The 13,975-nt window shown below is 44.9% G+C and overlaps 1 protein-coding gene across 1 annotated transcript in view; it reads left to right on the top strand.

Annotated features, from left to right (window-relative positions):
- The window catches only part of LOC144164679 (cytochrome P450 3A14-like), an 80,404-nt gene that overhangs the window by 28,363 nt on the left and 38,066 nt on the right, over window positions 1-13,975 (top strand). Inside the window, exons 3-4 of the mRNA XM_077695002.1 lie at window positions 7,273-7,325; window positions 8,730-8,826. Coding sequence (XP_077551128.1) covers window positions 7,273-7,325; window positions 8,730-8,826 — 150 coding nt within the window. The remainder of the gene's footprint in view (window positions 1-7,272; window positions 7,326-8,729; window positions 8,827-13,975) is intronic.

Below are 13,975 nucleotides of genomic sequence, written 5' to 3'. Positions count from 1 at the left end.
ATCTTTTTCATCGTCACAGCCATTTGTAATGGAACGTGGCTCCGGATTGTCCGTCACGTCCCGTGATAGTATATTCATATTTGTTCTCTACATATACATGGAACTGCGACAGGCTGGACGAAGGTGGTTTTGTACTAGCCACATGTGTCCATTAATATAATTTAAACAAGGCACATGTAAGATAATGGCCAAGTGTTGTTTCTTCTGCCTCCCGTACGAGTGTCCTGACGTACCTTCACTTTACAGCCATCACTGGTTCCAGTTTTTTTTTTAGGTTTTGTTTTGGTTAAAGCAGTCGAATGTCTAACGGCTTTTACAACCTAAATGGAAAATAAATGAATCTCCTAAAATACGCGTTACTCATGAAATAAAACAGGTATCTCAAAATGTATACTTAAAGCGATGACCTGACGATTTATAAAAGCGCAACTAGAATGGATAGGTGGATTTAGCGAATGACTTGTTATATTGAGGAGTCGAAGCGGACGCGAGTTTAGAACCACCGTCAGTCACCAGATAGCGCTAAGATCTCGTAATGTTGATGTAAATTTCTGGACTGGATATCCTGACACCCTGTGCAGTACGGTATTCTGTTTCTGAGAGGCTGTGCAAATAATTATGGCAGTGGTACTTACAACATCGAAAACCCTCGGAGTGACTCTTTATTTCCACCATTTGTTAGCCAAATTTCAACTTACGCTGAGGGCACAAAGTATTGCTGATGATGATGGTTGGATGTTAATGGCGCAAGGCCAACTAGGGCAAAGAGCGCCAAAACAGTGGTTAAATATGAGAGGTGAGAACTTAAACACTGAAATCAGTAAGCAAGAACAAAAGTAAAATCAATAAAATACAGTGAGGATGGCTGGTGTAAAGGGCCAGGTTGTGATGGTGCGTGGCATGAAATAAAGCTTTAAAAACTACGCGTGATAGGAAATGAGATGTAAAAACTTGATGTCACTGAGAAACTTAAAAGTGCGTTGCACAGGAATCACGGGATCATCCGCTAGAAAGAGTGCTGGGTGTAGTGGAATGTGTTGTCTGTAGAGTTGAGGGAAGTGCTTGCGTCTTGTTGTCTGGAGTGCTTTGCATGTAATGAGGATGTGAAGTACGGATAGGCCCTCCCCACACCTGCTACACAGGGGTCTTGGAGATCCGGTGAGCAGATGGGAGTGTGTCGCGTGTGTGTGGCCTATCCGTAATCTACCTAGGGCAACTTCGGTGAATCTGTTGTGTGAGTCACTAGTGTATTGTCCTAAGTGTGGCTTTACTATGTGTAACTTGTTGTCTGTCTGTGTATTCCAGTCGGCTTGCCATGTTTTGCGAAGGTGTTGTCGGATGTGTGGCTTGAGGTCAGTGTAGGGTATTGTTGTTATGTCCACTGTGTTTGCAAGTGCAGCAGTGGCGGCCATTTCATCTGCGGTCTCATTCCCCGCGATTCCAGCATGGCCTGGAACCCAGCACAGGATTAGTTGAAAATTATTTGCATATATAGACATTATGAAATTAAAGACAAGATTGACAATGTGGTTTTTCTTGGGTCTGTGTGAAGACAATGCACGTACAACGCTCAAAGAGTCTGTGAAGATGACGGACTTAGGAATTCGTTTTTTAAGAATGTGCTGAACGATGAGTAAAATGCCATATGCTTCTGCAGAGAAAATAGTGGTGTGTACACTCATGGTTCTGCAAGCAATAAAGTTGGGACCATGAGCGGCACACGACACTGTAATTGAAGTTTTCGAGGCATCGCTATAGAATTCGGCACATTTATATTTATCCTGAAGCGACAAGAAATGCTGCAGAATTGCAGCTCTCGGAACCCTGTTTTTATCTATTTTCATAAATGAAACATCACAACAAACAGGCTGCAGTTGCCATGGTGGTATAACGTCAGAAAATGATGATGATGTACAGACATCTAAAAACCCAACGGAAAGACCTGAAGCTTCCTCTCTCACCCTCAGAGAGTAGGGCAAAGGAACAGATGGACGATTTGAGAATAGCTGGGTTGTAGATGTATCGTTGAGGACAGGTTTAAAAGGATGGTTATTGAATGATGAGACCTTAAAAGCATATAATAAATCTATGTACATTCGTTGATGTTCCAGGCACCATTTGTTACTTTCAGCGTACAGGCTCTGGGCCGGGCTAGTGCGGAAAGCACCACACGCAAGGCGCAGGCCCAAATGGAGAACTGGGTCAAGCATTTTTAGTGCTGTTTTTGATGCCGACCCATACACAACACTACCGTAGTCTAGCCGAGACCCGACTAAGGCGGTAAAAACGCGAAGAAGGAGTTCTTTGTCTGCACCATAGGACTGGTGGGAGAGGACTTTGAGAATGTTTAGTGTTTTCAGGCATTTATGTTTAAGTTGTTTGATTTGTGAAATGAACGTGAGTTTTTCATCAAATATTACACCTAAAAACTTGTGCTCCTTTTTTACAGGGATAGAATCGCGATGAAGGGTGATCTCCGGGTCTGCCTTAATCCCGCGCTTGCGGGAGAACACAACACAAGTACTCTTTCCAGGGTTCAGTTTAAAACCGTTTGTGTCCGCCCAGCCAGCAAGTTGGTTCACCCCAAGCTGGACTTGGCGTTCACAAACTGAAAAGTTACAGGACTTAAAAGATATTTGAATGTCATCTACATATATAGAACAGGAAATGGTTGGTGGCAATGCCTTCCGAAGTGAGTTCATCTTAACAATAAACAGTGTGCAGCTCAAGACACCGCCTTGAGGGACGCCATTTTCCTGCACGTATACATTCGAAAGGGCACTGCCAACCCTCACTCGAAAGGTCCTTTCCGACATGTAGCTACTGAGCGTGTTCAGCATGTTGCCGGAAACACCAAACGACTTGAGGTCACACAAGATGCCGTACCGCCAGGCCGTGTCATAGGCCTTCTCCATATCGAAGAAGACTGTTATACAATACTGCTTATGAATGAAGGCATCTTTTATATATGTTTCCAATGCAACCAGTTGATCATTGGTGGATCTCCCAGCCCTGAAGCCAGCCTGGCAGCTGTCGAGAAGACCATTGTACTCTAAGAAGTACATGAGTCTCCTATTGATCATCTTCTCGAACAGCTTACACAGGCAGCTTGTGAGGGCGATGGGACGATAACTTGCGGGAGAGGAAGGGTCCTTCCCTTCTTTCAGAAAGGCCACTACAATGGCCTCCCTCCATGACCCTGGGAGGTGCCCCGAAAGAAATATTTTGTTGTAGAGGTGAAGGAGGGTTTCAAGTGTGTCTGTGTGCAAGTGTTGAATCATAGTGTATGTAATGTTGTCTGCGCCTGGAGCTGAAGGTTTACAAGTACTAAGTGCGATCTTCAGCTCATGCAGTGAGAAGGGGGTGTTATAAGATGAGGTCGACTTATTACTGTCTGGTAAGGACTTCTTCTCACAGGATGTTTTGTGTTTTATGAAAGTGTTGGTGTAGTGCGCTGAACTGGACACATGTTGGAAGTGTTGTGCGAGCGCGTCAGCCTGGTCTTCCAGTGTGTCCCCTGTTGTACTAACCAGGGGCAGGCTGTGTGTCTGTTGTCCTTTTAGTTTATGTATTCGTGTCCATACTTTTCGCGTGTCAGTGTAGGAGTTGATGGAAGTGAGGAAGGTGCGCCAACTCTCCCTTTTCGCCTCACGGCGCACTCGCTTCCCAAAAGCCTTGGCCCGTTTAAACGAAATGAGATTATCTGATGTGGGGTACCGGCGAAGGACACCCCACGCCTTGTTCTGGGCCTCTCGCGCCCGCCTACAGTCCTCATTCCACCACGGCCTCCTTTGGTTGCGCGGAGCGCTGGAGGCGTGGGGAATGGATTTTTCGGCAGCGTCGCGGATGTGTGCCGTGATAAGTTGGGATGCTTCCTCCACGTGTAGGTGTTCTATGGTTGTGTGGTGTAGTTTAGATGTTTCTGTGAATATACTCCAGTTTGCTTTTGATTCATTAAACCTGTAATGGGAAGATGGACTGCATGGGCCTTTAGCTATATATGTTAGGGAAGTGGGGAAATGATCACTACCATATGGGTCTGTGCCCACACCCCACTCAAGACATGGAAAGAAAACTGCGGAACCAATAGCCAAGTCGAGATGTGAGTATGTATTATGTCCTAAGTTATGGTATGTAGGCTGCTTTTTGTTGAAAAGGCATGCTCCTGAAGATGTAAGAAATTTCTCTATCAGGCGACCTCGGGCATCCGTTCTGGAGGAGCCCCAAAGAGAGTTGTGTGCATTAAGGTCGCCTGTTAGGATGTACGGTTCGGGCAGCTGGTCGACCAGCGCCTCGAAGTCAGAGCTGGAAAGTGCATAATCAGGACGAATGTAAATTGAGCATACCGTTACCAACCTATTAAAAATTATTGTGCGTATTGCTACAGCCTCAAGGACGGTGTTGAGAGTGATAGGGTGGCATGCTAGGGATTTCCGGGCTATTATGGCTACACCGCCCGAAGAGTGTGTGCAGCCAACCCTATCCTTTCTGAATACCATGTACCTATTTAAGAAATTTGTGTGATTGGGATTCAAATGCGTCTCCTGAAGACACATCACACTTGGCTGGTTCGAATGCAATATCTCATGGACATCATCAAGATTTTTAATGAGGCCTCTACAGTTCCATTGACTAATATTTTCTCTTCCCATTATGGAGATTTAGAAGCTACTGAAGTCTGTGTGTATTTGTGTTCATGTGTCTTTCGGGGCTGTTACTCTAGGATTTGGCTTTTTGGGCCTTTCTGCTGCTGGCTTGGGCGTCGGAGGCCGCTCCTTGCGCTGCGTTGCAGGCAGGAACGGCCCGACATCCATCTCGTCGTCGGATGTCCGAGGGATGCCCGACGGACCGGGCCCCCCAGACTTGGCCCCCATTCGGGAGCCCTTCGTTTGAGCCGCCACCGCCGCGGGCGTCGGGGACGCCAAAAGTGGCACGGGCGGTGCGGTGGCGGTGGGAGCCGATGCGGGGCCCGTGGTGTCCATCACCTCGGTAGCCTCCAACGCACTGGAGGACGGGGAGGCGGAGGCGGGAGCGGCACCGGTCCCTACAGAAGAGGTTGTCACCACAACCGCTGCTGCCTCAGCAAGCGGCGTGGTGGCGGGTTGGGCTGCCTGAGGCACCCCAGGGGGGGGCGGGGGAGGGACCAGGTCAGACTCGCTGAACTGGGTCCCTGTAGACACCAGACGCCGCTCCGCCCCCCGGCGAGCCGCGTCGGCGTACCTCCCCAGGGGGAAAGAGGCGAACCTCTTTCGCGCCTCTGGGAAGGTGATGTTCTCAGTTATCTTGATGTTGATGATCTTTTTCTCTGTGTGAAATTTTTCACATTTGCGGGAGTACGCTGCATGCGGCCCCCCGCAGTTCACACACGTGAGGGTGTTGGATGGGCAGTTGTCACTGGGGTGATCGTACGCGGCGCATTTTGCACAAGTCATTCGGCCACGGCAAGAGTTTGTACTGTGCCCGAACCGCTGGCACTTGAAGCAGCGGCGCGGGTTCGGAATGTAAGGTCGAATGGAGCATCGGATGAAGCCTGCATTTATATATTGTGGAAGTGCCGAGCGGTCAAAGGTCAGGATGATGTGTTTGGTGGGGATTATCTTGTCGTCCCTGCGCATCGTGATGCGCCGCACAGCTGTGACGCCCTGATCCTTTAAACCTTCGAGAAGGTCGGCATCTGTTTCCGTCAGGAGATCTGTCTCAGAAATCACACCCTGAGAGCTGTTCAGGCTCCTGTGTGGCGTGACCCTGATGTCGAGATCATGGATGCGGGTTTGTGCAAGAAGAGTGCGGGCTTGTTGTTCAACATTGACTTCTACCAGGATTTCTCCGGTCCTGAGCTTTTTAGCTTGATATTTGCCACCTATGGTGCTTTGCAGAAATTTAGAGATCAAGAATACGGACATGGATGCGACAGGTCGTGCTGAGTCAGCAGACTCAATCACAAGAAAGCGAGCATAGTTATTTGCGGTTGTTGACAAGACAGTTGTTGAAAGAGGTGGGTACGAAACTTCGGTGCGGCCCCTTTTCGGGGGCCGATCACGTTTGGGGGGGGGTTTGGAAAATGCCATATGACACATTGGAAAGCAGGGAGACGGGGGTACTTTCTCCTTTGACCTTACCCTGGTAGCCAAAGAGGTCCCGGAGCTCCCTGCCTGGTGAACAGACAGGGAGCCCATCCGCCGGAGCTTGACCTGGGCTCCGACGGCCACCGTTCACGGCTTCTAACCCTCCACCTATAAACACATTGCCACGGTTGGATCCAGCGTATGTTTGGGGGCTCGGGGTCCGCGGTATCGCCAGTACCGTCACCAAGATTGCTCAAGGTGCCCCGTGCGGGGCACAAAGTATTGCCTGCAAGATAGCGTATTTATACTATTTAGGTATAATACATCTCTCGTTGAAACCAAAAGAAGTATTCCGTAACGACAAAGTTGAAAGCTCGTGCTAAAAAGAACCAAAACGTTTTCTTACACTGCCTTGAACAACTGTAAAAGTGCCCTTACCTGTGCAATGCAATGTATTACTACCACAGTATTACGCTTGTAAAGCTATACGAAAAATGCGCACCACGGATATCTGTTCCCACGGTAGAAAGTACCATAACGCGCACTCTCTCTTTACACATACCCTTTGATGTGATGTATTTTTATGCCTAGATTGCAGCAACGTCCCCGTGAGTTTTTTTTTTTTTTTGCTGTCAAAGTTTTTTTTTTTTTTTTTTTTAAGTAAAACAAAAGCCACTTTAGTACACCTTGTAACGATGTCTCTCTAGATTTATCCCGCTGAGAACATTGTGCATCCCATCGGACCATTTGAAGAATGAAAATGGGCTTCAATTTCTTCACATTTAGCGGGAAGCACCCTGAAATCCACTTTACTTCGCAAACAGTTCCTCAACGAGCTGTCATTTACCGCCCGAAAGCCAATTTAATAAATCCGTAGCAGAGCAGTTGCAGCTGTCCTGACATGACGCCGAAAACGCATTTGTTATTGTTTTTCTAAGAAGTATTTTATAGCCCATATGTTCGTTTTGGATGCAGTCATTTATGCCGAAAATTGAACGGCAGGAACGAACGATTCGTGGGAGGGAGCGTCGGGTTGCTCCTCCCCTTTTTGATAGAAATAGCAGCAAATGCCACCAGATGGGATGTGCGCAAATATGCAGTCCGGCTTTCTCGAAATTAAACTTGCAGCCTAATCGTATCGAGACTGCGTATCCGGCAAAGTGATTGCGCTTGGGAATTTTCGCTCCGCTTTGTGTTTTTGTTTCAGGGTTCTGCAAAGGCATTCAAGGACTGGATGGACCAGTATGGTAGCGTTTTAGGGTACGTGATCTTCTGTATACAAACAGGACAACGATTACCTCAACGTACCTTTGTTTTGGAATTACCGTACACATTGGAAATCTAGTATTCAACAAATATTTATATCTATTTTCAGCGAGTAATTCCGTTCCTCTGTCCTTTTCTAGAAAATACATAACGTGCCAACTAATACAAGTTACTTCTTTATCGCGACGCGCTGACTGCTGACTGCACCTGAAAAAAATACGGCCGCTCGCAGCGTTTGGTTAGTTTAGAGTAAGGATACTTGGTGAGAATTTACGATTGGCCAATGAAGAACTGCTATGACTTAACTACCAAAGGTGCCTTATTCTCATACCCTAACCATCACCGTCGACCAAGGTATCCGTAAAGAGGCGAATCACGGAATTTCCGGTGCGAAAGTTTAACCCACCCAGCACTCGATAGACGTGGGTGGATATCTTTGCCAGAGGCCTTCGTCCTGCATCAGAAACGGGCAGGCTAAAAGAACGTTTGCATGGCGTGGATAAGAGCTATTCATTGCAATTGTAAACCAGACGATGTAAAGACCTAAAGCGCCTTATTTGCAACTTCACACCGAGCTGCTCTACTTCTAAGTTTAATTTTTCATTGTTGTAGAGTTGAAACGAGCATGTCTTGTTCAACGTGCGATCTGAGGCGCCTACCATGACCAGTTAGATCCGCAGAAGGACTAGCAGGACGTGTACATGCACTTATACAACCAAAAACAACTGAGAAGTTTTTTATAGAAATGAATAAAATCTATCTCAACAGAATTTGACAAAAAATTGTCACCGGCCTTAAACACAATCCTGTCAAAGCTATTATATAACGTTCTAAATGTCAGTAGAAGACCTTCGCGGTCATTCTTATTAAGCACTAAATAAATACTTGATCGCAATAATTGACTAATGACGAATTACTAAGACCATTTTTATTTTTAAGCCCGCCTGACAGTTCAAGCTTTGCTATGAGAACTCACAGGAAAGCTCCCATGTTCGTTCTGTGAGGTGACGCAAAAAGCCCACTGCCATTGGGAAAATGAATTTGGCTCATTTTTATACGTACAACAACACCATCTGGTTTGTTTTAGATACTAAATACGATATGCGAGCACATTTGCCAGACTTTATCTGGACTATTTGGGGACAGCCGCTTTTCTAAGAGAAAGTGTCCAATTTTATCTTGTCACTGCTGTTTTAGGCGACTTTGATCCGGTTTGTGAAGTTGAAGTATAAAAAAACCTTTTTTCCTATTTGCACGAATGCTCAGTGATATTGCTAGGCACAGTAAGGCTTCCAGAATCACACGCATGTGCACCTGGAAAACTGGTGCTATACGCACAATACTCTCAAAAAAGAGCTAAGGCGTATGGAACAGCCTAACGCTTCCCTTTTTCCGCAGGTTCTTCAATGGTGCCTATCCTACAATTATTGTCAAGGACCCAGAGCTCATAAAGAAGATACAGATAAAGGACTTCGGAAGTTTTCATAGCAGAGGCGTAAGTTTGTTTTGCATGGCTTTGCAGTAGGAGCATTCCGCTTCGAACTGCTTCTAATGCCTTCCAGTGCAGCACTGCACGCTAAAAAGCGGCAGCATAAAACTTTTATTACAATCGTTTTTTTTTTTCTGGTACCTAGGCAACCCTAGGCAAATTTTTTTACGTTCTGCAGTAACTTATTTAGACATTGGTTTGATCAGGCCACAGCATAGTTTTTTGTCCAGTCCGCTGGCGCCTGCTTTTCAGTGACATTCCCTTTTGATGTATGATGTATTATTGTTGTATAATTAGAGTGTACCAATAATACCAATGTATTATTGTAGTGTTTGGCATAAACCGTCGGCAGATTTCTCCCCAATTCATTTATGCACGAAAGCTTCTCGTCGTCCTTACAAAGAAGCATTGAGGTCTAAATCTGGCATTTTCTACGTGCAGTAGCACGTCGTTGTTGTGTGAGTCATATCTATTATTTTTGTTTTAACGAATTAGCAAATAAAATTCAAATAAATGTCCAGCGTATCAAAGTATGTGATTGATAGATTGATTGCAAGGATTAACACGCCGACGCCACGCAGGCGATGAGGCGTGCCTTAGTGGAGGGCTACAGATTAATCTTGACCACCTGAGGATCTTTAACGTGCGCTGAAATCTCGTACACGCTGGCGTATTTGCTTTTCGCCTCCACCAGAAAAACCGAATAATCGAACCCGCGTCCTCATCAAAATAGGTAGAATGCGTAATTTATAACGACATGTCCTAAACCTGTAAGGAAGGCATCTCAAAATAAAAACGTAAAATACACAGCGCCGAAAGCACTAAGAGCAACTTTTCGATTCAAACAATGTAAATTTTTTAACTATATCTCGAATACCACAAAGCCATAGGTGAAGCACTGTTGACGATGATCAGGAATAAATAACGCGGTTGCCGCGGCCATTTCGTTTTCTGTTTACCTCCAAAATTCGTTTGTATTCTGAAGACTTCTTCTTGCTGAAGTAGTTAGCATATTCCGCTGCTTTTTTGTTAATTTCAGCTATTGAAAGACCAACCCTCTCGTTGATTCTTCGTTTTCTGTCCGGTTTAATTATGTATAGAGAACTCCCAAAGGCGTAATAAGTGGGTGTCTACTGCCGGGAAGTATTCGGTGCATAAATGTTCCTTACTTTGCCTTTGGGTGGCTGTCAGCACTAGATATATGATTCCTCGATTGGTTCGACAGGACTGGGTGGGGTGCTTCGCAGTATTTTCGGTTATTGGAGGTGCGAGGGGCGTAGATTTTTAAGGATCAGGATTTGAAGTGCGGTAGTGCTGTCGAATAACTGTTTAATCGCCGCGCGGTTTATTGGTTAGACATCCAAGATAATATCTTGAATGCCAGGGAAAGCGCAAGGTCCGGCGCTGTGTCCAGAGAGAAATTATTTGTTATTGTGGTTGAGTCATTCAACGTATTACATCGACAAAGTTATTATTTTAGGTTCTTCACATTATTTCTGTACTTCCTCCTTATTTTTAATCTAACCACGTCGTGCGATGTGCAACGAAAGCCTGATAAATAATAAGGATTCCCTTTTTGCGCGCTGGAAAGGACTTAAAAAGCCTATCAATTCCTCTGAGGAATGGTAGGTGAAGTTGCCTATCTTTACACTGGAAATGACGGGTTAATTCTGCTCTGGGATGAATTTGACGAACACATAATATAGACTTGGGTGCAAAGTATTTATCTGCACTGTTTGGCTTGCCCAAACCAAGATCGATGTCCTCTCAGCCTTATCTGCAGTGTTGACTTGTATTTCTACAGCTTCATTTGTTCCGTATTTCCTTCGGAAGCACAACTGACGTCAGCGAGTGTAGAAGGTTGGAAAAGGATATCGATCTTTTTCCGTCGGCATGATGGGCTATTCCTCTGCAATATCACGGTTCGTCTGATAGGGGGGCTATTACGGTTCGCCACTTCAGCCGTTCGCCATCAGACGGCCTTGAGCTGGGTGGTTGCTCCGGGTTCCGTTTTTGCGACTCCGATAGCACCGGTTCTCTCGCTAAGTGCTTTAGTGCCGTCATATGATGGCGCATTTTCTGACCTTTGTTATAAATAGTCCTCGCAAAAATGCCAATATCTTGCAATGAAGAGAGCAAAGGTGTTCTTTACACTGGCTATGAAAGGGCTTAGTTGGTGCAATGGTCGGCGCTCGTCTTTTTGTGAATGCTTACGAGATGCGTACACAATATAAGCACACAATAAAAGCACACACTAAAACATCCGTAAGTTATACATCGTTTAGGATACGCGTTACATTGATGCAACCAAGTTCTCACAGTTTCTAACAACCAAATTCAAACAATTTCTAACCAAGTTCTAGAAACAGTGTTCTAACAATAATTGTACAACATCCAAATGATTACAGTGCGAAAAAATCAAAATAACACAGCCTAAAAACAACCGATTTTGCAAATATGACTACAATAGCGCAATGTTAGGGTTCCGAACGCAAATGTGCTTCAACAAGAAATGAAAAAATATTTAAAGAATATCTTCTTTAAAGTTTTAAAGTTTTTTAAAGTTTTAAAGTTTTTAAGTTTCTTTTGGTCGGTGTCTCCGTTTTTTACTCCAACATGTTTCCCGACCAGACGGGTTTCCGTCAAACCCTCGACTTCAGAATATCTTCTAGTAACCATGGCTGCTAAGCTGTTCCATTCCCTTATGGTGGCTGGGAAGAATGAGTGTTTGGAACAGTCCGTGCGGAATGCGTATTCATGCAGTATCTCAACGTGCTGCTTACGCGTGGGTCATGATTGTTTAACAGTAATGTATCTGGAGGAATCGATGTTGATATGCTTATGGCGTAGCTGGTACATGAATCATAGGCGTGCTAGTCTTGCTCGTTTTTGCAGCGTCAGCATGCCCGCTTCTTGAAGCATTTCGGTAGGTGAGTCCGTTTGCCTAAACTTGTCATAAATGAGTCCGACGGCTTTTCTTTGGACGCCTTCTAGCTTCGCCATACGTTTTTTAAAGACGATAGTCTTTCTTCGGCTACTTAAAACTAGAAATTTTGGTGTGCCTGTATGTATGTCTGTCTGTCTGTTGTCCGTCTGTCTCTCTGTAACTCGATTCAGCCACCCGGCCAAAGCGAAATGCTTACTGCGCAATAGTCTTATATACTCACAGCCAAATGTAAACGTCTAAGCCCGGTTTATATGTTCACTCTTGTTAACTTTGTTCAACAAGGACAAGACATTACGCAAATATAAGCCAGGAAATTAGTACAAAAGGGATATTTACAGTGTTTCTCTATTAACTAATTCCTGGATGCTTGGTTTTTCGTTAGCAAATGATATTCTACATCTACTGCAGAACATTGCGTACCGCCTGCTGTTGGTTGCGCGACCTCCTGGCGGCATATGACAAATCACGCGGCAACAGCAAAGAAAGGTTCCACTAGCTAGGTTTCATGTTCTGATTGGAACGCACGTGGAGCACGGCAACGCGGTTCTATAAACCTTGAAGTCGGTCGCCTTGATTCACGCGCGTCTCCGCCGTACTGCAGCGCTTGCATCGAGAAGCCCGCCGGTAGCAGTGGAACGCGGTAAATTCAAATCGCCTTGAGCAAAACTTCAGTGTTTTGACCTTGGGATGAGCTCGACGGAACAGGAACAGCATGAGAGGTGAGCGGGAAAGTGAAGGGGGGCATTTCTTTGGCAAATGTCTACAAAGACTATCGTCTTTTGTCGACATTTGGATCGCAAGCAGCAGATAAGCGGCCAAATGTTTTGGGTACGGGAACCAAACAATGTTCGCATATTCAAGAACAGATCTCACGTACGTGTTGCAGGCTGACAGTTTAATTTGACAAGGTGATATCTGAAGGCATCAACTCAGAAAAAATAGTCGTTTCAGCGCGGTTGCTGTAACGTTAGAAACGTGGGCATCCCATCTGAGATCCCTAGTAAAGGTGAGGCCAAGGTACTTATGATGACTTGCTCTAGGAAGTGAGATACAATTGATGGTATATGAGAACTCTTACCATTCCCTTTTTCTTGTTACTGTCATTATAGCTGATTTTTTTACATTCAGTACCACTTGCCAATCTGAACACCAGTTTGATACTATCTCAAGGGCTTTGTTTAAGGCAAGATGATCTTCTGCAGAGTTTATTTCATGATAAATTATACAATCATCCGAGAAAAGTGTGACGTGGACGGGAATTTGACAGGGTAGGTCATTGATCAAAATTAGGAATAAGGTCGGAGCAAGAACACAATCTTGGGGAACACCGGATGTGACGGGAACTGTTGTGGATACTTGGCCATTGAAATTAACAAATTGTGTGCGACCGGTAAGGTAGTTTTTGATCCATTTCGTAACGGAGCCATTACCTAAGGTACATTCTAACTTTTGTACCAGTTTTTCATACGAAACCTTATCAAAGGCTTTTGCGAAGTCTAATAGGATAAGGTCGACCTGTTTTTGGTTGCCCACACTTAAACTTAATCATAGGTTAGTTCTGTTAGTTGCGTGACTGTAGAAAGCCCCCTAGGGAAACCGTGTTGAGAAGGCGACAGGTTGCGTTCGTTTTCAAGATACATATTGATATGTTTTAAGATAATATGTTCAAGAAGTTTGCTGGAAGTGCAAGTAAGAGATATAGGCCTGAAGTTATTTACGTCATCTTTGGGCCTGATTTGTGTATCGGTTTAATTTTCGCTTTTTTCCAATCATCCGGTATGGTGCATGTTGCTAGGGATTTATTATATATGATTCACAGATATTTTGCCATCCACTCCGCATATCGGTTGAGAAACAAATTTGGAATGTTGTCTGGTCCTGAGCGTTTTTTGTGTCAGGTTGGAGGAGCAGATGAAAGATACCTTGTTCCGTTATCAGGGGCGGTTCCAGTGGTTCTTTGTTCAAAATTTCGATTGGTGGTTGATTACCGTCATCGGCCGTGAAAACTGATTGAAAGTGCTCATTGAGCGAAGAAGGGGTAATAAGGCTATCTTGAGAATGATTAGCGTTTTCACTAGTCTTTGAATTTTTAAGAAAGCCCAAAATTTTTGCGGCGAATTTTCGATGATACTAGGAAGAGCGTTAGTGAAATAGTTCTTTTTTGCGGTTCTTATTTTTAATTTCATGTCGGTGATGGCAGTTGTAAGA

This window comes from Haemaphysalis longicornis, unplaced genomic scaffold (genome assembly GCF_048455015.1).
Source record: "Haemaphysalis longicornis isolate Haplotype H1 unplaced genomic scaffold, Haemaphysalis longicornis Haplotype H1 scaffold_133, whole genome shotgun sequence".
Lineage (NCBI taxonomy): Eukaryota > Metazoa > Arthropoda > Arachnida > Ixodida > Ixodidae > Haemaphysalis > Haemaphysalis longicornis.
Note: the sequence above shows the minus strand (reverse complement) of the source record. Positions and strands in the feature narration are given on the sequence as shown.